General features: G+C 31.0%; 1 protein-coding gene across 1 annotated transcript in view; it reads right to left on the bottom strand.

Annotated features, from left to right (window-relative positions):
* The window catches only part of LOC129222805 (paired amphipathic helix protein Sin3a-like), a 56,644-nt gene that overhangs the window by 12,288 nt on the left and 19,863 nt on the right, over nucleotides 1-24,493 (bottom strand). The window contains exons 8-21 of the mRNA XM_054857351.1: nucleotides 21,949-22,146; nucleotides 21,015-21,101; nucleotides 20,772-20,918; nucleotides 19,400-19,549; nucleotides 18,885-18,971; nucleotides 17,134-17,252; nucleotides 16,317-16,465; nucleotides 15,426-15,523; nucleotides 15,199-15,315; nucleotides 14,305-14,462; nucleotides 10,198-10,278; nucleotides 2,289-2,472; nucleotides 2,083-2,212; nucleotides 379-492 (exon numbers count right to left, since the gene is read on the bottom strand). Coding sequence (XP_054713326.1) covers nucleotides 379-492; nucleotides 2,083-2,212; nucleotides 2,289-2,472; nucleotides 10,198-10,278; nucleotides 14,305-14,462; nucleotides 15,199-15,315; nucleotides 15,426-15,523; nucleotides 16,317-16,465; nucleotides 17,134-17,252; nucleotides 18,885-18,971; nucleotides 19,400-19,549; nucleotides 20,772-20,918; nucleotides 21,015-21,101; nucleotides 21,949-22,146 — 1,819 coding nt within the window. The remainder of the gene's footprint in view (nucleotides 1-378; nucleotides 493-2,082; nucleotides 2,213-2,288; nucleotides 2,473-10,197; nucleotides 10,279-14,304; nucleotides 14,463-15,198; nucleotides 15,316-15,425; nucleotides 15,524-16,316; nucleotides 16,466-17,133; nucleotides 17,253-18,884; nucleotides 18,972-19,399; nucleotides 19,550-20,771; nucleotides 20,919-21,014; nucleotides 21,102-21,948; nucleotides 22,147-24,493) is intronic.

The following is a 24,493-nucleotide window of genomic DNA, read 5'->3' as shown; positions in this document are numbered from 1 at the left end:
CAGTTTTTGATTTAGTAGTTTCAACTCAGTCTGACTTGCCATCCTGATAAGAGCAAAGGGAGAAAATGGCTGACAATGAGTCAACAAGGAAGACTGCCTTTTCCAGAGAAGTACAGCTAAAATTAATGGGCTTAATTTTAATCTCAAAATAATGCACTAAATATAAACACTATCAAACTATTTTGATATTAATTTAGCATGTACTTAAGCTTTAACACAGACAAACAAACTACTATTTAAAAAAGTCCAAGCATTGTTCTTAAAACAAATGTATTTCTCTTGCTGATCTCTGCAGTTGAGAAAATCATGAAATTCTGAAAGTTTTTTCAAAAAGCATTATACATTTTGAAACAACATGCATTTAAATGGAATACTTACCATCATCTTTGTCGACTTCATCATCCGACAAATCTCCCCGAGGAGCAGAAAAAAAATCAGGGAAAAACTGCCTCATCAAATGTTTGATTTTTTGCTTATCTTCTTTTTGGGTTCCTATAAAATGTTTATGAAATTGATCCACTCTCTACTTAAAAAGTCTACTAAAACACATATGAAAAACAATTCAAAGTTTTATACATAAAATACTTGACTATCAAAAACTATAAATACAAAACACAGGGACTCAAAAATTTAACTTTTAGTCAGTTTAATTCATAAAAACACAGAATTTTTCTTGAAAATTTTGAATTAAAAATGTTAATGAACACAAAAATTTAAAAAAATTGCCTCCTAACAAAGTGTAATTAAGCAACAAAATGAGAAAAACCAGAGTGCCATGAGTCTTCAACCTACAGCACATCCGGCCCGCGAACAGATTTTTTCCGACCTGTAGAAAGCTGACTAACAGTTTTTTTTTTCAAGTTAATAATATATTTTGTTTAAAGCATATTAAAAGAAAACTAATCCTAAGAGATCTCAAAAACCACCACTGAGTGCTTAATTTTCAAAAAGATCATGGAGGGGGGGGGGGGGCTGTTGCTAACTGGATTGTCTGAATGTTCATTTTGTTCAATTATGGCTCCCCTTGCCTCCAAAGATTTGTATAGTGGGCCTTGAGTAAAAAAGGTTGGAGACCCCTGATATTAGACGATTGTCTATAATGATCAGTTTAATAAATGTTTCAAATATTAATAAGGCTTGGACTTTATTTGTAAGCACAAAAGATACAAATCTGAAATATTTACAGGGCTCTTCATCCCTTTTGAAAAAATAAATAAATAAATAAAAATAAAAACATAAAAAATTAAAAAAAAAAAATCTATAGAAATAAAACAGAATATATATGCATGTATGTTCCCTTTTCAAATCCATAGTTTAAGTTAACTTTTGACCAAATTTAGCAGGGAGGTACTAAGGTGCCCGAAGAGGAATGTAGGGTGCTATAACTATCTGATTGTCCTCAATTTAGTCTTATTTTAAAGCCTGGAAAAAATACTCCCGGAGTAGATTTTCTTCCTTTGAATAAAAAAAAAACCCTAAGGCTGTAAAATCAACAGGAGAAAAATTTGAAGCATTTTTAAGCAATGGAACATCAATATTAAATCGGAAATTTATTGTCTGCCATGAGGTCAGTTTTAATTAGCGTGAATAAAATCATTGCCTAGAAAGATGTTGCCATTTTTTTTCTCGACTCTAAACAAATAAAATTCTTGCTTTTGCTTTGAGGTAAAAATTTCTCCTTTTGATTATTTTTTGGCCATTTATCGTTTTTTTACTGCCAGCAGAAGATGATCAAGGATTTTAGTTGCATTACTGGACGGTTGCTTTTAATTTATTCGGAACTTTTAGATTTGCAAATAACGAAATTTAAGAATCATTATTTTGATGGAAAATTTTACAATATTGGTGGTTTTTTTCTCTTAATTCAGCCTAATTGTTGAACATGCGTCATTTGACAAAACTTTTACTTTTGAGGTAGATCGTCTCATGCAAAGCTGGGTGACACAGCTAACAATAAAAATAAAAAAAATAAAATAATTTTAAAATTTTAAGAATTGATATTGCTTACTATTTTTTAAGTAAAGGATTGAAATATAATTTTATCAGGCGTTAAATATAGCGTTATAAAATTGTTACACTTGCCTGTTTGCCTTTTTACATGATGTATAACAAGATTTGCTGCATCTTTAAAAACATTTTTACTTTTATACTGCAGTACTAAGTGAGGTCCAGTAGCAACATCAGTAACACCATCATCCACTTGTTCATGCCTCTGTTAAATGTGAGAAAAATTAATAATAATTCATAGCAGTCATATAAATTTTATTTGAACAAACTAATACACATACCTCTTCATATATTGTTTCAATTTCATTTAATATGCTTTTGCATCTCAAAAACTTCACGTCATTCTGCTTGAAGTTGATTCCCTGATGATCCAATGATTTTAAGTAATATTTTTCATTTTGTTCTCTCCAAATTTTATTGAAACTCTTTTGAGCTTTACGCCATTCTTCTTCTTTTGCCTTTAACCTAAAAAATAGTTTGTACATACGTATATACATGCACACACACCCCAATCCAAACTTTAAAATATATTTATTTACATTATACAATGTTTAATGTAATCAATACATTGAATTTATACAATAAATGCTGATTACTTACCATAAAAATATGGCCCTTTAAATAAATATTTAAAAAAAAAAAAACAAAGTCAGGGTTCATACTCTATTTGGATAAAAAAAATTCCATGACTTTTCCAAGACATTTTCATGACTTCATAAAATTTTTCATGACCTTGTTACATAAAGAGTACTATTTAATGTCAAACATGACAATTTTTGGAAATGAGCATTAGCAAAACTTCAGATTTGAATGCCACTACCTCATCGAAGCACTAAGTAAAGTGAAAATACAGTAAATGATGTAATGATGCCTAAATGTCTAATAATTTTTCTGTAAACAGGCAGAATGATAAAGAATGGGGAAAAGGTTGAATGAGTCAATAATAAGTTCCAATAAATTTCCTTCAAAAAATGCCTTTTAGTGTCAACAGTTCATTTAATCATCCACATAACTTGACAGTATTTCAGTTCTTTAAAGTAAAGCAACATATGTAAAGCAACATTTTTTAGCAAATTCCTGTTTGTAAACCAGATATTTATTTAAAAAAAAAAAAAAAAAATCAGTAATGGATAAATCTTCTGATTGAAATGAACTTGTTTATTTATTTGCACATTTTCAAATGCATATAAATTAATAGGGTCAGTAATTCCAGAGCATAGTTCTTGATTACTGACATTGAACGTATCAGTGGGTTGCATCAATTAGTTTTGCACTACTGTTTTACAGTAATTAGAATTCCCCTATTTCTCTATTCTATCACCTGAATAAAGATCTTTGTTTTCTAAAACCTTCAACAAATTAAGTTAAGTTCTGATAAATTTAAAAATAAAGTTTTTTAAGAGTGATAGAAACGAACTTGGGTGCAATTGAATTGCGTTTGAGTAGGCGTGGTAAAATGAAGAACATACAAGTTCACTACTACAGAATATAAAATAAAAGAAGTGCTGAAAATAATTGTAAATTCAAAATGAGTGATGTCCAAGCAGTAAAATCTTCTTCTTCTTCATCAGCACAACAGCCTGGTGCAGGCCAAGGCTTTCTCCGTCTGCTTCCTCCAGGCGGTACGACACGTTGCCAGGTTTCTCCACCTGTTCACTCCCAAAATTTTTAGGTCCTTCTCAACACTATCCAGCCACCTTGTTGCTGGTCTTCCCCTTCTACTTGTACCCTCAATCTTCGAAAAAGTTCAAGCAGTGTAATCACATTGCAAAAAAATACGAGCGGCTGCTACAGAATTGGATGCAATGAGATTTCAAAATTCAGATTCAGATCATTCAATTTTCCATTTTTAACAGTTTTTATGCACAATACTGTTAAATCACTCAAGTTTTAATGCTCTTTTAGCTACTGTTCCTTTCTCTTTGCCCAGGACATTTTCCATGACTTCAAATTAATTTCCATGACTTTTTCAGATTTGAAATTGGCTTATTTTTTTTTTCGTGACTTTCCATGATTTCCATGACTTGTACGAACCCTGATAAGTAAAATAAAAATCTAGGTAAGTTAAAAAATTGCTTTGTTTTTCATATTTATTTGACAAATGCCCAACATTTGGCTGAACCTAAGCTATTAGTTCACGAGCTCTCCAATATTTTTTGACAATGTCTTCATACTAAAATAAAATAATACAACTTTCTAAATGTTCAAAAGTCATTAGTTGTTTGGAGTCACACAAAGAACATTCTGAAGAATCCACCACTCTGATTCTATAAACATGGTCTTGTAAACAGTCATGTCCAGTGAGACCTCTAAAGAGAGCCATTGCAGTCTTCCTAGGATAACTGGAAAAAGTTGTTTCCCCCAGAGCACTCCATTTTTCGTTAGGCGCATGTTGCACCATATCTTGTCTGAGAATTTTTTGAGGGTCAGGTTAACAAATAATTTAGTAGATTGGAAGAACATTAGACCCCTTTGTTTACATAAAAGCTAGGGTTTAAACAGGGATAAAAATAGCCCGAAGTTAAAAAAGAGGAAAAATTGCAAGACTTAAAATTTTAAGATATATTTTTTACATTATGCCAAATTATATCGATACTATACTGTCTTTTAAATATTAACAAGTTTTTTTTTTTTTTTTTTTTTTTGTGGCTAATTTTGGAGAAACAATTTGAAGAGCATTTTGAAATTTTGTGGAGCAGCTGGGTATATTCTATAAAAATTATTAAAAAACCAAACCCAATCTGAAACGTTTTGAACTTTGACGGTCATTTTAAGCACTAGCATAAAAAGGATAATTTTTAAATTGATAAAAAATTTTAAACACCATGTCATGATTTGAGAATCTAAGCATTTTCAATTTCCTACATTTACATGTCTGTCATAATAAAATAGCACAGAATAGTTAAAAAAAATTTGAATTTATTAAGATCTTCAAGAGCTATATCTTTGGTAAGCCTGATAAGCATTAAAACTAGATTTGAAGAATGACCAGGGGTCTGGCCAGAGGATATTTGGGTCCGTTAACGGACCTTCACAAAAATCCGATCAACCAAAACGGACCTTTCACAAAATCCCAAACAAACAAAACGGACCTTTCACAAAATCCCGATCAAACAAAACGGATCCTTCACAAAATTATGATAAACAAGATCGGATCTTTCACAAATTGTTTGTTGAAAGAGCAAAAGCAAAATAACGCATATTTCAGTATATAAACCATAGTTCTGTGTATAAACCGATAATTTTTGGAGCCTTTTTTGAAGTCAAATTAGAGGGATCAGCTTATACTAAACCGGCTAATTTTGAAAAAAAAAAAAAAAAAATCGGCACTCTTGCGATGCTCCTGCAAGTGATAAGTAATTGCTACTGCCAAATAAATATAATGGTTGTTTGTTTTATCACAGCTAATTAGCAGCGGTGTTGTAGTAAACTTTTCTGAAAAGGCATTGGTAAGCACGCTTATGATTTAATAAACAATAATAATATATATCTGGAAATGAACTTAGAACTGCAAAGGGATAGATAGTAAGGGTGGGGAAAAAATATGATCTCTTCAGATAGGGTTACCAACTTTAAAATTATCACAACTTAGCGTCTGGCGTTGAACCTTTATAATGACTTGATTAGAAAATATTCTTATCATTTTACCAGCTTGTCAGTATTTGCGTTTCTGCGGTGGTGCGATGTTTAATTGTTATTTTGGGAGAAAATTATATCAGTTTTGATTTTTTAATGCTAACAAGGATGATTAACTTTAAATAAACGCTTTTAATTACCGTTTTTTTTCTTTAGATGTCTACATTTTGAAAAATGCAATCTTTTAACATCCGATATGAGAATCATATTTTGTTCTTTTTCCAAGCTAACTTCGCTTTATTAGGATGCAAATAAATGAAAAGTCTCTTTATTTCTGTTGGAACTCTCATTTCAAGTTTTTAAAGCAAAATTCAATTTTCTGTTATGAGTCAAAAATTAAAATGCTGAATCAATGGTTTAATTTTTTTTTTTGCTTCACAGATATTAATGATATGTTTATCATAGGACTCTAAAATGCAATTTTAAAATAATTTTATCAAAAATATTTCTTTTACAAGCCGTTTTTATACTTTTGATGCCTTCACTTTGAGAATTGCGATCTCTTTGCATCCGCTATGGGAATCTGATTTTTCGAATTTTTGATGTTTACTACGCTTTGTTAAGAGGTAAACAATTAAAATATCCTTTTATTTTTGTTAAAATCACGGAATTTATAAGTTTTAAACGAAATTCTGTGCTTTTTAAGAGTGTCTTGGGTCAAAAAGTTAAATGCTGAACCCTATTCTGAATTTTATTTTATTTATTTATTTATTTTTTTGTTACAGTTATTTTAAATACTGTACAGAAATATTTCTAGTATAGTTTAACATAATGTAGAATGGTAGATAAATATTGATACTTGAGAGAGTGATGCCCCCCCCCCCCCCACCCCCGCCAAATATCAGATAAACACTCCAGAATGATTTTTTCGACATAGAAGAGTAAAAGACTCAACTTTAAGTTTTATTGATGCAGTTTGTGCCATCTCTAAATTGTAAAATTTCGTTTTAACAATTTTTTTTTTTTTTTTTTTTTTGCGAAATTATTTGATTTTTCACAAAATTAATTCATTTTTCACAAAATTATTTGATTTTTCACAAAAAACGGACCTTGTGAAAAATTCTGGACAGATCCCTGATGACATTGGCTTAAATTAACTCAGATGGAATAGGATAAATATTTTTGAATGGGAGTGGCAGTCTTCATAAAAAAATAAATAAATAAAGAGTAAGAAGGGTTGAAAATATTAGTCTACAAAAAGGCATTAATGTCTATGCAGTAGAATAGTATAGCAGATTAAAATGAGAGAGTGTTACAGAAGCGGATGCAATCGGATTTCAAAAGCTACATCTAACGATTGCACCCACCATCACTCTCCAACGTTTCCCCTCCACTCCTATTTCACTATCTTTACGAACAGCAAAATGTTCCTTACTTCTCTCTACTGAAGAAGGAACGTGTGCCTCAGCAAGAATCCTGATAGGAAGATTGGGGTAGAAGGGAGGTGAGGGGGTATTTGCGCGATCGATCGCTAGAAAGTGGTTGTGAAATGGGCGTGGCAAAACAATGAGTGTACAAGTCTTCAGCAAAAAATAAAATACATACAAGAAGGGTGGAAAATAACAGACTACAAAAAGTCATAAAGGTTTAAGTGATAGGATGGCATAGTAGACAAAAATGAGCAAGGGTTATGGAAGTGGATGCAGTCGGATTTCGAAATGCATGAACGCTGATGCTTTCTACTTCTTTCTTGAGCCTTTTTCCCTCCCCACCCATGAAACAAAGTTCCTTTCTTTTTGCTACCTTAGAAAGAACACGTGAGTCATCAAAAATCCTGAGGGGAAGAACGCGATCGAGATCGATCGCTTGAAAATTATTCGGCGGTTAGGAAATGAAAAAAATACAAAAAGCGGAAAATCGCGGATCTGCAGAAAATTTTCATCCCTGAAAAAAAATTGGAATTTTTTTGAAAATGTCCAGTTCACCAGGGACTTTCACCAAAAATAATGGCTTTAACAAGTTTTTACTTCCTTTTACAAAAAAGGAAGTATTGTATTCACAAAAAAAATTTCACTCAAAAATCGGCCTTAATTTCCATTTTGCTCAGTTGAGTTTTTTTTCCGACCCGACCACACGCACATATGTACCTAAGAATTTATAGACACCCGAAACATCCATTTTGACTTTCCCAAGTAAATAACAACGAGTTTTCTTGTGACTTCTGTATGTACATATGTATGTGGCATAACTCAAGAACGGTATGCCCAAGAAATTTTAAATTTGGAACGTAGACTCCTAGTGGGGTCTTAGTTGTGCACCTCCATTTTTGGTTGCAATTCGATGTTTCTAAAGGAATTTTTGCACCTTTTTTAGGAGGAATTCATGGTTAATTTTGATGCTAACTCAAGTGGTGTTATAATTTAGAGGACACTTGGCAAATTATCGCCAGTCTTTTGGTCGCCAACTAGGTGACAGATTTGGTGATTTTTTTTTGTTTTTCAAATCTGGTTTCAATGTGGCCATTGTTGGTGATATTTAGAGAGTTAACTCTTGAATCACATTAAAATTGCCAATAATTGGAAAGTAACATTAAATTGGTGTAAAAGGAAATCATGTGATGCACACATCAGCTCATTTAAGGAAATGTTTCAAAAGGTTGATCTACATTAAAAAGCTGTGTCTCATCTACAATTTTTCATAAAATCACAAAGACGAGACAAATTTGATTTAAAATTATGTATATAAAAAGGGGGGGGGGACTATTGCAGTTGGAAAACTTAATTATTTTTTCCCTTTTTATCTTTTCAACCTGATTAGGGCTGACAAGACAGAAAACTAACCTTCTGTAATTAAACTTCCTTTATAAGAGCATCCTACAATTTAAAGAATTGGCAATTTAATACAAAAATTGGTACATGGACTATACACATGATGCAAAACTTAGCACAAAAATATTCTAACAACAAATCAGATTTTTCTTTTCACATACTCCCCCCTTTTAAACAAGTACTTGAAGACAATTGTGACAAAATATGAGAAGAGAGAGAATGCATTGCAGGGTGGCGACAGGAAATGTGAAAAAAAGTTCCCTGACTTTTCCCTGATTTCCCTGATTAAGTTCACCAAATTTCCCTGATTTACGTTACCAATGATAATGGTTTCCTTTCTTTGCTCCACTTGAAATCCATTGTATGTTTGTATAAAATGCAGTATTTTAAACGTTTTAAGTTGTGTAATGTTGGTGAACTAAAGATATATTTTTAAAAAATGCTACTTTTTTAATAAAATGGTAAAAAAAAATATATCAAGTCAATTTTTTAGAAAAAAAAAACCCTACAAAACAGTATATTAAATTTTTCTACGTGGAAAGATTATAGAAAATTTAAAAAAAAAAATACTTTGCTTCCAGAAACCGTTTAGCATAAAAATTTTAAGAAACTATTAAAACCACTCTTAAGTATTTTTGATAGAACTAAAAAGTAATTGAAATTATTTTGAACAAAATTTTCAAACAGTATATAATACATTGTTGCAAGAACAACAAGTAATAGTGAAAGAATAGAAGTAATGTAGTTATTCTTATATAACTAATTGATATATTTATGCAAAACAGATGAAACCATTTGACATCCATTCATAGGGAGCTTTTCTCTAATCAAGAACATAGGTTTTAATGAATTAATTACTTGAGTAAACAAGTTAACTCCATTTCAAATGATTTCAGTATGTAACGAAGAAAAAAACTTAGATTGCTGTTGTAACAAACAACTTTGAAATGAAAAAAAAAAACAGCAATTAGTTAATTTCAAAATATATAAAAGAGGAATACAACTTGGTTACAAAATAAAAGAATCATTTAAGTCTAAAGAAAAGAAAACCTTTATAATCTGCGGCGACAACAAATAGTATAACGGCAAAAAACAAAGTTTTTTTGATTGAAAGTTCAATTTTAGCAATTAAATTAAAAATGAGAAGAAGTAATAACTTTTAAGCTTTCATCAGTATTAATTCAAAAACCAAAGATTTCTTCTTGAAATCGTGATTACAGTACGCTAATTTTTTTCGAGACAATGGAATAAAGGCAAAGGAGCTAAGGCATTAATGAAGGCTTCCTCTTTGCCTGTATGGTTGTTGATTTTACGTAGCATTGAAAGCGTTAAAGGAAACTTCAAGCTAGGTAAAATAAACATCCTAACAGACACAGAAGCAATCTTAGGAAGTTCATCCTGTGGTTAATAAGATTCAATACTTTGACGTTGAGGAAAAAAGATGCACAAATATGCGGCGGTGTATAATCGCATCTCATTAATTTTACTTCTTTTTTGAACAGATAATTGGTGGAAAATGCGTAAGGAATTAGAGTACTTAATTTGTAAAGCAAAAGAAAAAATTTTTTTTTCATCATAAAATCAATTTTCCCTGATTTTTTGTTATTTTTTCGGAATTCCCTGATATTTCCCTGACTTTTCCCTGATTAATAAAGTTCCCTGACTTTTCCCTGATCTGTCGCCACCCTGCATTGTCATAGACAGACCGAGTATTTTATTCAAGAAACACAATGCCAACTAGAACATTTTCAGTGTAGATGAATTGTAACCAAAAACATTTACTTACCGTCTTAAAACTAGAGGCACTGCAGATACAGGATTTTTTTTAAGACCTTCAATAATATCACCAGCTTTATCACCATAAATTCTAAAAACAAAATAGCACTGTAATGCTTGCAAAAATTATAATAATTATTGAAGGAATAAACAGTATATAAAACAAATAACATCGGAAATTTCTTCAGAACCAATAAAACTTTTGCAATATGATTAAAACTAATAAAGTTAATCCTTGCAATATATATGCCATTATTATGTCACATCAAAAACAATAATAATTTAAAAAGTCATTAACTCTTACCACTGAAGCATACTACAAAAGCATGGTAGTGCAGTTAATATTATTAAACCTGTAACATCAAAAGCAACCTCAAAACCTTTTGCTCAAAAAGAGAAGGTAAGGTTTTCACTATTGTAAGATTTCAAACACAAAACATGATTTTTAATTTCTTTTTGTTATTTATATACAGTTAGGGGAAGGGATATAGCTTTGATTTTTCGGAACATTCTAAATTTGTAAAAAATTTTGACTGATAATTATTTTTGTACTTTTTTTGGCCTACTTTCCCAGTAAAAGCCAGAGAAAGAAGAAAAAAGCATGAAAGAAGGCTTAATGCATCTTGAAAATATCATGAAAAAAAATATCAAAAAATTAAAAAGTAGGGTAATGAGATCGGGAAAAATGTCTGTCGGTCGGTCTGCCCCCCCCTCCCCCCCAATATCTTTTGAGTGAATAGGCCAATTCAAACAAAGATTTCGGCAAGGACACCTCATTCCTATATTTCACTTTTTGATTTGAATTATTTTTTGTTCAATTTTGAACAGTTCAAAAAAACAACATTAGTGCCTACAGGGAAATTTAAGGCAATTCCACAAACTTAGAGGCAAATTTGCTTCAAACAAACTTTGTAGGAATAAACTTTTGATGAAAAACAAGTATATAAAATATCTTTTTGATTTAAACAATTTTCTGTTCAATTTTGAACAGTTCAAATGCCTTAACATTAGCGCCTACGGGGAAACTGAAAGTCAATGTAGATTCAGCACATAAAGGCAGATTTATTTCAAACAAATAATTTGATTGGAATTAGCTCTTGAGGACAAACTACCAACTCCGAGAGTTTTGGGGCACCTGACTTCAATTCCTGTGCCCCAAAATTAGTCGTACTTCGACACCCCGATTTCGACCGACTTCGTAGCTTTGGCAAAAATTTATACACTGAGGAAAAATGACTAACTCCTACTCCTTTATCTCGAAATAAGTCCAACTCCGAAAACATTGGCAGAGTTGCGGACTCTAAGGGAAATGAGCGATTCTAACTCCGAGTCTTTGAATTAAAAAGGTACCTTCAGCGCCAGAATAAGACCCTTTTATCCCGAAATGAGATTTATTCCAACTCTGCAACTATGGTATTTACAGTGAAATAATAATTGTTAATATGATTTGTTTTTATTTTCACTTTAATGTTTTAATTTATGTATTCAGCTTTTAACGGAGAAATTCAGAGTATTTTATGTTTCTACTTAAAGATATGCACAGACAATTTTTCTTTTTGAGAATGAAAATTATTTCTTTAGTTGACATCTTCTTGTTTTTGTTGATTTTTGAAATTTCATTAATTCATTTTTAAAATTATTTTTTGGCAACAGGGGAAAAACAAACTTTTTTTTTGATATGTATTTATTTTATTGAGCTTATTAATTTTAATACTTTTTTTTTCCTTTTTGAAAGCGGCTAAAGATATTTTTAACGGAATAAAATGTATTGGCTGCTTTGTTTAACAGGTGCTGCTACTTTATTTGTTCGTTTATTTATTTTTTACGCACCTAATTCTTTAGATGAGTGAGGCATATTTTATTTCTAGAAATTGGGTTAAAATATTTTTAAAAATAAATGGCATAAATAATTTTTGAATTTAGCTAATTTTGAGAATTTTGATCAAATACTAGAAAGTCTATATTGGTATACGGGAAAGTGGCTCGTTTAGTTCTGGACGGAACTTCTTGTTTTACCATGAAATTGTAACAACTTGGAAACTTCACTCGTAAGGTGGAAAGTTTCTTCTCAATCATACAAAAAAAGCAAAAAAAAAAAGTTTTATAACATTCTGTGCTTAATTATTAAATTGCAATTAAAAAAATAATAATCTATACCAATATTATGAAGAGAGAGTGGATTTTTGTGTTTATATGTTCGAGGTTATCTCCGAAACCACTGCACCTATTTGAAAAATTCCTTCACTTTATGAAAGGTGCTTTTTTACTGAGTGACATAGGCTATAATTCGAAAAAAAAAATGATAAATAGTTCTTTTTTTTATTCCAATTTAGGCCCAAATTTCAATTCCCGAATATGGGAGTGAAAAATTACTTGCACATATTAATATTATATATCGTTGAAAAGGGTAAAATTTTCCGCGTTCTAAACAATTTGTTTCAATGCTCTAACTTAATTACAGCCGGAGTAATTTGCATTTTTAGCTCGAACTCTTCTAGGCTTAGCTGAAATTTAGGCATTACTTTCTTCATTAAATCAATCGATAAAAAGAGAAGGAATTGTCCCACAGTTTTCTTTTTGACACTATTGGAAAAAGCGACATTTTTTACTCCAGAAATATCACGACCTTTGGTCGCAAAAATTAGCTTCTATCTTCAAAGGAAAAAAGTTACAAGCGTTTTCAAATCAAATTCAAAAAATTTTGATTCAGATTGTCAGCCATTTTTTTTAAGCATTTTCACGGTTACGCTTTTTGAATCCATTGTTTCTTTCCTTATTTTGCATTTAATTTCTTAAATTTATTTTATTTTGAGTTTCCATGGTTACGCTTTTAAAATCCATCTTTTGTATTTTAATATCTGTTGTCATTGTTTGGAAGGGTTATTTTGCATGTTTTTTTTTATTTAAGCCTAAATGTTGAATACATATCACTTGGCACAATTTTTATTCTCAAGGTAGACCGGGCAAAGCCAGGCAACGCAGCTCTTAATATATAGATTTGAAAGCTATGGTTAATGTGAGTTTATACTTTTTTGTTTGTTTGGCGAAACATTTATTATTGCCAAAGAAAAAACAAAGGCTTCACTCGCAAAAGGGCTGGGTTATGGTAGAGTGGCTGCTTGGCATGTTAGGTGCTGAGCAGTTCAGTCTATCATTATTGTTTTAAAGCAACCGTTAATAAAATTCATTGTTTTGAAAGAAAAGAAACTTTTGATTTGTTTTTATCTGAGTGAAATGTAGGACATTTTCTTCTTTTTTTTCTGACGTTGATTTTTGAATGTTCCACTGGATGTTTTTTTTTTTCGTTTAGACGTATGGATTATGATAGCGTGGATGCTGGGGGAGTTTGGCGATAAACAATAAATTTGCGGAACTATTTTTAAATTGCAGTAAAAACCGCTTCACTGGCTAAATAGAGTTTTAAAGCAACTGTAAATCTATTTTAATGATTTGATGAAAAGTTTTAAATTCCAAAGAAACTATAATAGGTTTTTTTTTTTGAAAAGGTGTGTATGCATTTTATACAAAGAAAAATGGATCATTTCACATCAGAGGGGGAGGTGGCGTCAATTTTTTTTATTCAACGGATTTCTATTAAATTTTTAGCACGGGCATTGCTCTGCAGGTACTGCTAGTGTGGTTAATAAATTTCCAACCAGCCATTTTTCTGTTCCCCTTTATTCTAATAAAATACTGGTCGATGAAGGTAGGTGGAGGGAGAGCAGACAATGGGAGAATTGATCAAAGTTACTTCATACAACTCCTCAGACTGTTTTAACAAATTCATTCGTCATATCCTCCTCTAGCACGGATGTTTTGCTATGCATTTATTCTATATGTTCCTTAAAAACATAAAATCTCTGGAAAACAGTCTTCTCAATGAAAGATTTGTCTATAGCAGGGGAAAATACTGCTGACCTTGACAACTTGCATAAACAAACTACATTTTAAAGAAACTAAGAACTCAAGGGAAATATTCTAAACAAAAGGACATTTGGATGTCTTGATCAAACTTTTACTGAAGTTTTCATTAAAATTTAAGTAACATCTTCAGCTTAAGGAATACAATTTAAACAACCAAACTCTAACAAGCATTAAAATTCTAAAAAGTACCTACCTTTTAATAGCTCGTTGTTGAATAACTGAAGAACTTCCGCCAAGTGTATCATCCAGTCGATATCTAGCTTTCTCTTCAGGAGACATTCTATTAATTTTTGTCATTTCTGCTTCAAGTATGCGTATTGTGCTTAAATTTGTTTCCAACACAACATCAAACTAAAAATTAATGGAAAAGAAAAAAAATACATTTCTTAGAAATTATATAACAGATGAAAAAAAAAGGGTGCATGTGTGTGTGTGGGCAGAGTGTGTGTGTGGGGAGGGGAGGTAAAGGAAGACATCTTTAAAAATTACAACAAGTTTAAGATAAAAATTCACAAAGATCATTAGTCATTCCCAAAAAAATAAATCCACATAACATTTTGGAGCCATACTTATTAAGCAACAAAATGAAGGGTCAACTAAACAAAGTTAAAATTACATACTTGTTCTATGATATTTTGTGCATTCAAGATTTTTGCAAGCTAACGAAAAATATTAGCACATAGCATGTGTAATTTGACTAAATATATTAGCCTGTTTTGGATATTAAATTACATGTGAGAATCATAGTAGTCACATGACGGGAGAAAGAGAGAGAAACTGAAAGGAAAACTTAAGGTGTAGTGACTACATTTTTAGGGGATAATTTATAGCTTTTTGAACAGTGAAATAAAATGGTTATCAGGGGGAGTTGAAAGTGTTCCCATTCTCTAACCTTAAGGCAAATAAAAGTGCTTCAAAGGGCCAATGAGGCACAACAAATAAAATGTAATAACATTACAGGAAAAGACCTCTAAACGATACTCTTTTGAAAATCATAAAACAATGTTTTAAAAGAAACCATTTTAAAACCATCTTTACTCAAATATAATTGAGAAACATTAACTATCCATAAAGATTTTTTTTTTACCTCAAATCTCTCATCTTCACATCGATAAATATACTCTTCAAACTGTGTCTTTCTGGAACTTACAAATGTAGAATCTTCTGACCAAGACGGAAAAGAGACCCAAGTGTCATTCAAAACCTAAAGAGAGCAAAAATTCTTCTTAAAGGAAAGTTATATAATTTAATCACGGGAAAAAAAGTTAAATTACTCTTTTAACACTGTTTGTTTTTTAAATAAAGAATATGTACCTCATGACACAGCGCAGTCCTACCACTGCACTTGGGTTGCACATAATTTCTTGGCACAGCTCTGTAACTTGCTCCATATTTCACACATGAAGAATAATCTGGTAGAAAGAAAACAAAATTTTGTTGGAAAGTAGAGATAAAAACATTACTATTCAGATCTTATACAAATAAACCATCAAACAAATTAATTATTTTACAAACTTTTGCAGATAGCAAAACTTACATTTTAACAATCTTAACATATTATATGAATTCAGTAATAAGTAGAATAAACAATTCAATAATGATCAATAATAGCATTAAAAATCAATGTTAACAAATAAACATTAATAGTAGTAATATATTTCACCTTGTTAATGTACTTTCAAACAAAACACACCTTTAAACAACACTATAAGTTCCATTAAAATTAGAAATAGGCTCTCCAAATATATTAAGAAACGCAATAAAACATAAATGAAAGCCAGTAACTAAGTAACGAAAGAGCCATTAAATAACTAATTTCCAAAAGTTAGATATTTATTATTTGAGTAATAATTAAAATTCAGTTAAGTGGAAGTCTCAAAAGAATCCCAAAATCTACAGATATTTGGATTATTCAAATAAAAATGGAGAAACTTCGGGGAAAAAAGGGGGCAGAGAACAAGGCTTTTTAGTGTACCTTTTTAAAAATAAATCAAAAAATTTCATCACTAAAGACACAATTTTAACGCTATCAAGCAATTGAAAATAAAACTATTTATTTCAAGCAGTTTACAAGGTTTTTTTAAAGCATACAAGGAAGTAGTGTGGGGTCAAACTCAGAATTTTTCTTACGAATTTACAGGGTTTCAACAAGCTTCAACATAAAATCAATTATTGAAAAGAACACCACCAATTGCAAGCACTCACCAATTTCTGTAGCGAAATCTCCAACTCTTTCTCTTTCCTGAGTTTCAATTTTCTTAGGAACTATATCGACACTAGTATTGTTATTATTATTGTTATTTTCTTTATAACCTAAGAAATCCTTGAACCATTTATACAGATCAGAATATTTCCTGAAATGAAAGGTTAGAAATTGGTAAAAGATTGGTAATAGAGCAGAGCACTAACTGATAAGCATAACTTTCACGTGTAATACACTTTCAAGCTATTGTTAAAATATTCAAATTAAAATACCAGTATACTTAAATTGAATTAACCTGTTCATTGCTGCTTCTCTTGAGAATCAATTAGTTTAATCTATTCCCAAGAGACACTAGGATAAGCTTCCTTTGATTAAAAAAACAAGGGAAATATCCACAGAAATGCAATTTTTGAAAATGTCAAGAATGAAGAATTAAGGTGTACGATTAAAGAAGTTTTCAGTTTTTCAAAATTTATATTGGTTAAGTCTGCCGTGTGCAGGTAAACGGCAGTATCTGCAGAAATGAGTTTTCCAGATATTTGAAGAAACGTGTTTCGGATTTAATAGCAACAATAGGAAAACGTTGGAATTAAGACGTTTTTTACCCACTTTTTTTCAGCGAAACCAAGGAAAAATAGTATCTCAAGATATTTTTCAAGTTGACAACAAATTGCAGTTAGGAGTAAAGTTAGAAACAAAACTTATTTTACTCATAAGAAATAGAATTTAGGTGAATTTGCATGCAGCAACAGTCAATATAATGTAACTTTTATCTACATTTGAAATATGCTAATAATTTAGGTAACGTAAATAACTTACGATAAAAATGGAGATACAAGTAAAACCAAATCTTGTCTTGATATCAATTCTTGGTTGTATATCACAAGGCATCTTAAAAAGTTCTCATAAATCTCTTGACTTTTAAATGCTTTACGAACCTAGAAAAAAAAGTTCATTATTCATTAGTATGATTAGAACACAGAGATATCCATCAACACAAATATATAGCAGGCGTGATTGATTTTATAAAATGCTACTTGACAGTTTTTGAAAGAATGAGAGATGGAGAGGAGGAAGGGGGGGGGGGGAGAAGGTTGTTTTTTAAACTAAGACCTGTAACAACATACAACCACTTAATGTACACAATCAAACAACAGAGTATCTTGTCCACAAAATTTTAAATCTTTTTTACTAAATGTGAGTAGTAAGTCTTAGCTTATCCGGATAAGCTTGGGGAGGAAGTGCAGCCAAAACAGGCAACTATCACAGGATTGAAACATTTTAATGTGCACAGCAACACATATCATCTTTATCATTATCTTTACTAATAATAAAGCTGAAAGTCTCTCTGTCTGTCAGGATCTCTGTGACACGCATAGCGGCTAGACCGTTCGGCCGATTTTCATGAAATTTGGCACAAAGTTAGTTTATAGCATGGGGGTGTGCACCTCGAAGCAATTTTTCGAAAATTCCACGTGGTTCTTTTTCAATTCCAATTTTAAGAACAAAATTATCATAAGATGGATGAGTAAATTACGAAATTATCATTACGTAAAACCATAACATGGGCGCAAGCCAATTGGCGAGATACGAAATTATCATAACATGGAACCGTAACATGGGGACAAGCCAATTGGCAAGAAAATTCACCATACGTTATTTGTAAATATACAGGCGAACCAAAAGATCTTTTAATTTTTCGGGCAAAGCCGTGCGGGTACCACTAGTGAATAATAAAATGGAATGCAGAGCTGTTAAGTGAGATGAACTTTCTTTTTAAAAATTGGATGGTCTAAACTGCTTAAGGCACAATACTAAAAAAGGACCAAAAAATATTCAACCTAAACTTAAGTGAAAGTTAAGTGATGTTCAAGGTTGGCTTTTTTTTATGGTGATAAAACAAAGTTAGTCTTCTTAATGGATGATGGACAGCATAAGACTAGCAATTTTAATCTTCATTTACCTTACACACCTCTGATTTCTGGAGTATGGCCAGACTTTTTCCATAATTTCGTAACTTTGATTTTGTTTCACTAATATATCTGTATTTTTAATTGAATAACAATTAAAAGTTAAATTTAATTAATTTATATTTCACAACAATATAAGTTGATTATGCTGTAAGTCTTAAGTCTCCACACTTGACCTTGTAACTTCTGATTATTGGCACAGACAAGAATAAAAATACCACTAGAGCAAAGGAAGTGAATGCATTTCATGTTTACTTTCCAAACCTCTTGATTATAATTACTATAACTTGCAAATCAATGTAAAAACATTAAAGTTCTGCAACACTTGAGGCACTAAACTAAGTGAAGAAATAGCCTAGAGCATTTTCTATCTGAACAGACTACGGAGCAGTTTGAAATTGTCTAAAAAAATCCACAAAAATATACTTTATTTGCAATCCCACCATATTTGCTTTAAATTGCAATAAAATATTCAAAGATTACCTCAAAAAACATTCCTTATATAGTCTTTTGACAAGACAATGCAAGTAACGTCACTTACATTATTATAGTGAGGATGGGTCGCGATAGATGATTAAACGAATTCATAATGAAACTTACTTTATCAAAAAAAGCAAAATCATTCAAAGTTCCATGTTTTGTAGCTTCTGACAGTGTAATATCTTTTAAACTTGTCATTCTTGGTTTCTAGAAAAACAAACAAATAAATAAATAAAAAAGTTTTCATAAGCAAGGAGTAGGAGTTAAAACTAAAATGACTACAAGCATCTTAAATGGGGGAAACAATTACAATATTCACCATAACATATTGATAATAGCTAGTTTACTTTCATATCAGTTACTGCATTTCACCTTTAAACCATTCTCATTTGACGGTCCAGAATACAGTTGGCTCTCTATTTAACGACTCTCAAGGGATCACAAAAAATCGTCCTTATGTAGAAAGCATCCATAAATAGAATGCTGTTATAACTACAGTGGAGTACGCAGGACCGTGAAAAGTCGTCCTTGAGTAGAGAAAGTCGTTAACAGAGATCCAACTGTACTAAAACATTAAATACGATGCAAAACTACTTCAAAAAACAAGTGTTCAAAAATGTCATTAGGTTACTGACCTTCATAGGTGGAGAGGGCACAGATGGAGAAGGACGTTTAATCGCCTGAATTTGTTTAGTCTGATTGTTGGCTGTAGGCAACGGTTTCGTCGGCAAGGAGGGTTTTTTCACAGAAGAATTATGCTCACTTTTTATCGAATTTGGAGTGGGCTATACATGTAAATTAAAAATAGTAAATACCATAGAAGAAATAATAATAAACAAATAACAAATATACATGTAGAATAAAAAATATTAAATGACAAGATTTAACACTGAAAACACAAAAGAACGAGTTAGATCCAAAGGTGGAAGTTGCAAAATTTTTCATGATGGAATTTTTTTTTCAATTAAAAGAAGCTGTGATCTAAGTTTAGTTTTTTATGTTGGAAGAATTGAACATGGAACTTAAAAAAAAAAGAAAGAAAGAAAAGAAAAAAGAGAGAGAGAGAAAAAAAACTAATTGTCAACAAAAAGGATTCCAAAATAGAAAATATAAAGAAACATAAAAAGAAACTATGATGACTGCTTGATTGAAAATAAAACAAATGATTTCACTTTATTCAAGAACTTATTTTTCATTATTGGGCAATGAGTAGAAGTTTATTTATTATAGAAGACCTTATTTTAAGCAGATTTTATTGCACACATTTTAAGATTTAAAGTCTTTATTTCGTTTGCAAACAGATTCTCTTCCCCCCTAAAATTATACCCCTGAAATTCCCGACAACGTTCAATGAACAGACTATTTTGGCATGCAAATAAGGGAGCTTGGATCACTGAAGAGGGTTTTTTTTTTTTTTTGTAATTCTAAAAAGAGAGTTCTGGAGACGGAGTTATACGACTCAAACAAAGCCACAGCCCACTGAACAGCTTTAGTGAAGGAAAATCCTGCAACAGAAATGACATGAGAAACCAAGGATGCATTAATGCCCTATAAAGAACTTCGGAGAAAAACGATTAATGATTATCAACATACTATCATAACCAACTATTTTTAAAACAGTAAGTTTACTCATGTCTTCTTTACACATCTAGAGCATATGTATTGAAATAGTTACACATTCATTTTATTGTACATTTATCTACCAATAGAATTAAGTTTTTTTTAAATCTCTGGAACCTAACCATATTTTAAAATTAAAATTAAGTCTTAATTTAGATGATTTGATTTATGCTGCACTTTTGAGGAGCACAATATCTGCGCAAAACAAGAGTCCCTCGTATGGTTATATTATACAAATTAAATAAAAAAGCTAACTTATTTGGAATGTTTCCAGATTTCACTCATGCTGATTAATTAATACTTTTCGACTCTAATTTTGTTATGTCTGTATTTGTCTCAAGTTAAAGAAATAAAAACTGAAACTATTTTTCAAGAAATAATACAAACCAAGCCAACTAAAGCATTTGCTGCACCATTGGCATCTGGAAGAAACTGACCAAATTCTTGTAACAAATCTTCTTGATTTTGGAAAAGTTTTGCAACTTGAGCATATACTTCAGCTTCTGTTAAAGGTTTGCTTCCTGTATGGACACCCTAAATGTCAAATGAAATACAATAAGTTTTCAAAATACATTTTGCAACAAAATTGAAACAACACTTAAAGCCATTGCTCAATTGAACATAACTTACATCTTTTAGATTCCTTTGCTCTTTCTGATATGTGTGAAGTATTTCTAAAAACTGTTTATATATGTCAGGTTGGCCTTGGAAACGATTCTGAGGGGAGAACATTAAATAAGTTCAAAAAGAGAAACAATGGGCAAAATAATTTACATATACATTTACATGTGAATCAAAGTATGATATTTATTCAGATTTTACTGCTATTTTTATTTTTAAGATCCAAAAAAATAAATACAAAAATAAGTGTTTATTAAGATGCAAACACCTAGAATAAATTCAGTTTTTTTTTTGTAAATATTGAAATGCAAGCTCTCTTTAATTTTCCCTTTCCTTTGTATTACAAATGGTTGATTAGACTGATTGCACAAAATATCTCCTAATAAAAAAGTCATAAAGCAAATGGCAAATAAACAACTAATACTAGATTAAATGCTCATTTTTTTTTAAATGAAATTCATCCTTTCTCTCTATTGGTATATGCTGCTTATAACAAAAGATGACCAAAAATAAATAAATAAATAAAAATTTAAAATAAATAAATAAAGAAGCAACATGTTTTGAATTTTGCAAGCAGAAAAGTTTAGACGAAACAAAAATTAGAAATACCAAACAATTGACATTAACGCTACATTAATTTAACACATATTTTGTGAACAAAAGCATTTTTCAGAAAAACAGTATTGCATGAGTTGAAGTGGTTTCATTATATTTAACTGTGCATTAACACCTAACCAAGTCATTGATTAACAGAAAAATTACTTTTTTCAAAGATGTGCATCATTTAACAAATCCAAGCTCAAAAAATAACTAAGATATAAAATAGAATATCAGAATAGCAGCAATTACATATAAATACACCAGAATAAATGTATAATTTCTTAAATATAACATAAAATATTAAACAACTCAATGAAAAAATAATAACAAAAACAGAAATTACTTTAATTTTATTGACATAGTTGATGGCATGATTGAACTCTACAGGCTGGCTAGATTGCGGAGCACTATTCGGGCTGTGAACACCAGGTGAACTACCACTAGACTGAGTATGTGCAGGCGAACTTTGATTGAATACAAGTTGACTTTGCGAATTAGAATGAGACTGGTTGTTGGCAACTGGTGTTGAATGAGCAGATGACTGAAACAAATGAAACAGGCAATGCTTAATGAATATAGTGTTTTAATTTCTAAAAACTTCCAAGTAATGAGTACACATCAAGTTTAAGAACAATTGCTACTATATGACTATCTCTAACAGTTTAGAAATTAGCAAGTGGACATTGATTTGGGTGGACACCCACTATATGTATACAGAGTATAACTTCGATTTACGTTACCCGATTTAGCAATTTCTTCAATTTAATGATAATTTCACTGGCTTGGGCTTGACTGTATTGAATGTCTATGCTCCTTGATTTAACCCCAGAGGTGCAGTCTCACAGACCGCTCAAAAGTTCATCCGATCACTCCTATTTTATTTTCAGTCCAATTGAATGGTTTTTCCAAATAGCTTTTTGCTTTGTGTCCTTGAACACCCCTTTTGCATATCACCATCTTTTGGCGAGTGCATCTGGCTTAAATTTCATTGCATTCTTTAGAAGCGGTCTGTGAGACCGCACCTCATCTTCAGTGTTACAAATTTTGGCAGTAGTCGACATGGCAGACCGTTTAAATAGGGGTTCCTTTATCTTACCTGCGTTATGCAGAAGAAATGCAAACTATTCTAGTTGACCTTGAGAGTTGTTTGATAGGTTCACAAAAAATACGCAGAGATGTTTAAGGGACAATAAGGGCAGAATTATTCCAGGAAATATGACGCGAAATACTCATAGTTAAAGGACTGTCAAAATTTTCTTCTAACGTGATATAATCAATTTTCTAGTATTAAAATGTTCTGTATATATTAAACACTGAAAACAAAATCATTATTAAATAATAGATTAATTTTATTATGAGTAGTAAATTACTTACTGAAGAATATGAATTTTCTTGAAAAACCTTCAGGCTCTAGTAAAATTTCCTCGGAAAAGGTATATTTTTATTCAGAATTCAAAAATATTTTTTTCCTGTGCTAATAAAAGTGCAAAGAGCACTTAAGGGAAGTTGAAGGAATGTATCTTAATTACACGATTTTTTAAAAATCTGAAAGTAGACACCTCACATCCCCTGTTATGTCCTACTTTTTCACCTCTCCTGTTACGGGTTAACAATATCCTTGATTTTACGATAACTTTTTCCAGTCCCTTGACAATCTTAAATCAAGGTTAAACTGTACATACAAATTAAAAAGGTACGTCTCCCACACAAAGGCTAAAATCAGGCATGAAAGTGCCAGTTTGAAAAAAGTTTAACTCCAAATTGATTGAAAATTGCTGCCATAGGAACAAGCAGAGTAAGAGTTAGATACATAAATAAGGATTAGGGTGTAACAGGAAATATCCAACGTTGTTTAGCACAAATAAACAGATTTCAGAATACACGTGTTTCGAGGTTTCAAGGAACCCTTTTTTCATTCAAAGGTGTGAGCTTCTAGATGTAAAGACACCCAGTAAAAGTAAACGTGTATTCTGAAATCTGTTTATTTGTGCTAAACAACATTGGATATTTCCGGTTATTCCTCGGCACAAAGGTATTTATTTATTGCTTAAGGATTAGGGTGGTTCAAAAAAAACTTTTTAGGCTAGAGTTCAGGACACCCCCTATTTTTTTAGACTTACTAATAGTATTATGCAGTAAAAGTTTTAGCTCCTTACTCAAATTTTAAGACAGTGTTCAATGACCCCTTAATTTAACATTAGCCGTAGCATAAAAAATGCCACAAATTTAGAAACATATAATTTCCCCAGCTGTTTTTTCGTAAATAATTATTTTATTGCTATGTATATGCATATTACTAGTGTATATTATAATATGTAGCATTGTTTTTTCAGTTCAATGTATTTCCACCCTCCCCCCCCCATATTAATGAAGTTTGGGGAAGGGGGTTGAGCACCTTTTTTCAGTTAAAATGGGAAGCTAAAATTCTTCCAGTATATTACTATCCATAAATCTAAAAATATTGAGTGTCCTGTCATCAAGGAGGAACTTTTTTTTTTACATGTATTTTTGAACCACCCTAATGAGGATGTTAAAATCACCTGTAGAAATTTTTTACATTCTGCTTGCAGTAGATTAATGAAGAATATTATGATAATAATACACTTTAATGGAAAACTGAAGATTTTTCTCCTCGGTGCAACATGGTTCTATCAATTGACAGGGCTTGGGGCAAAAATGTGATATGCCACATGATGTGCATTTTTCATTAGGCCAATTTCCCACTTATAAAAAATATTTATAGAATTTTTCAAAGGTATTATACATTCTATATATTCTGTAATATTAAAACCAGATATGTTTTTGTTTCAATTTTAGTAATGAGATACAAAAAGTTTGATCGAAAAGTCACTCCTTGTGGCTTGTCACATTTCTGCCCTGAGACCTTC

Source organism: Uloborus diversus, chromosome 5 (genome assembly GCF_026930045.1).
Source record: "Uloborus diversus isolate 005 chromosome 5, Udiv.v.3.1, whole genome shotgun sequence".
In the NCBI taxonomy this organism is placed as follows: Eukaryota; Metazoa; Arthropoda; class Arachnida; order Araneae; family Uloboridae; genus Uloborus; species Uloborus diversus.
This window is presented reverse-complemented; position numbering and strand designations above follow the sequence as displayed.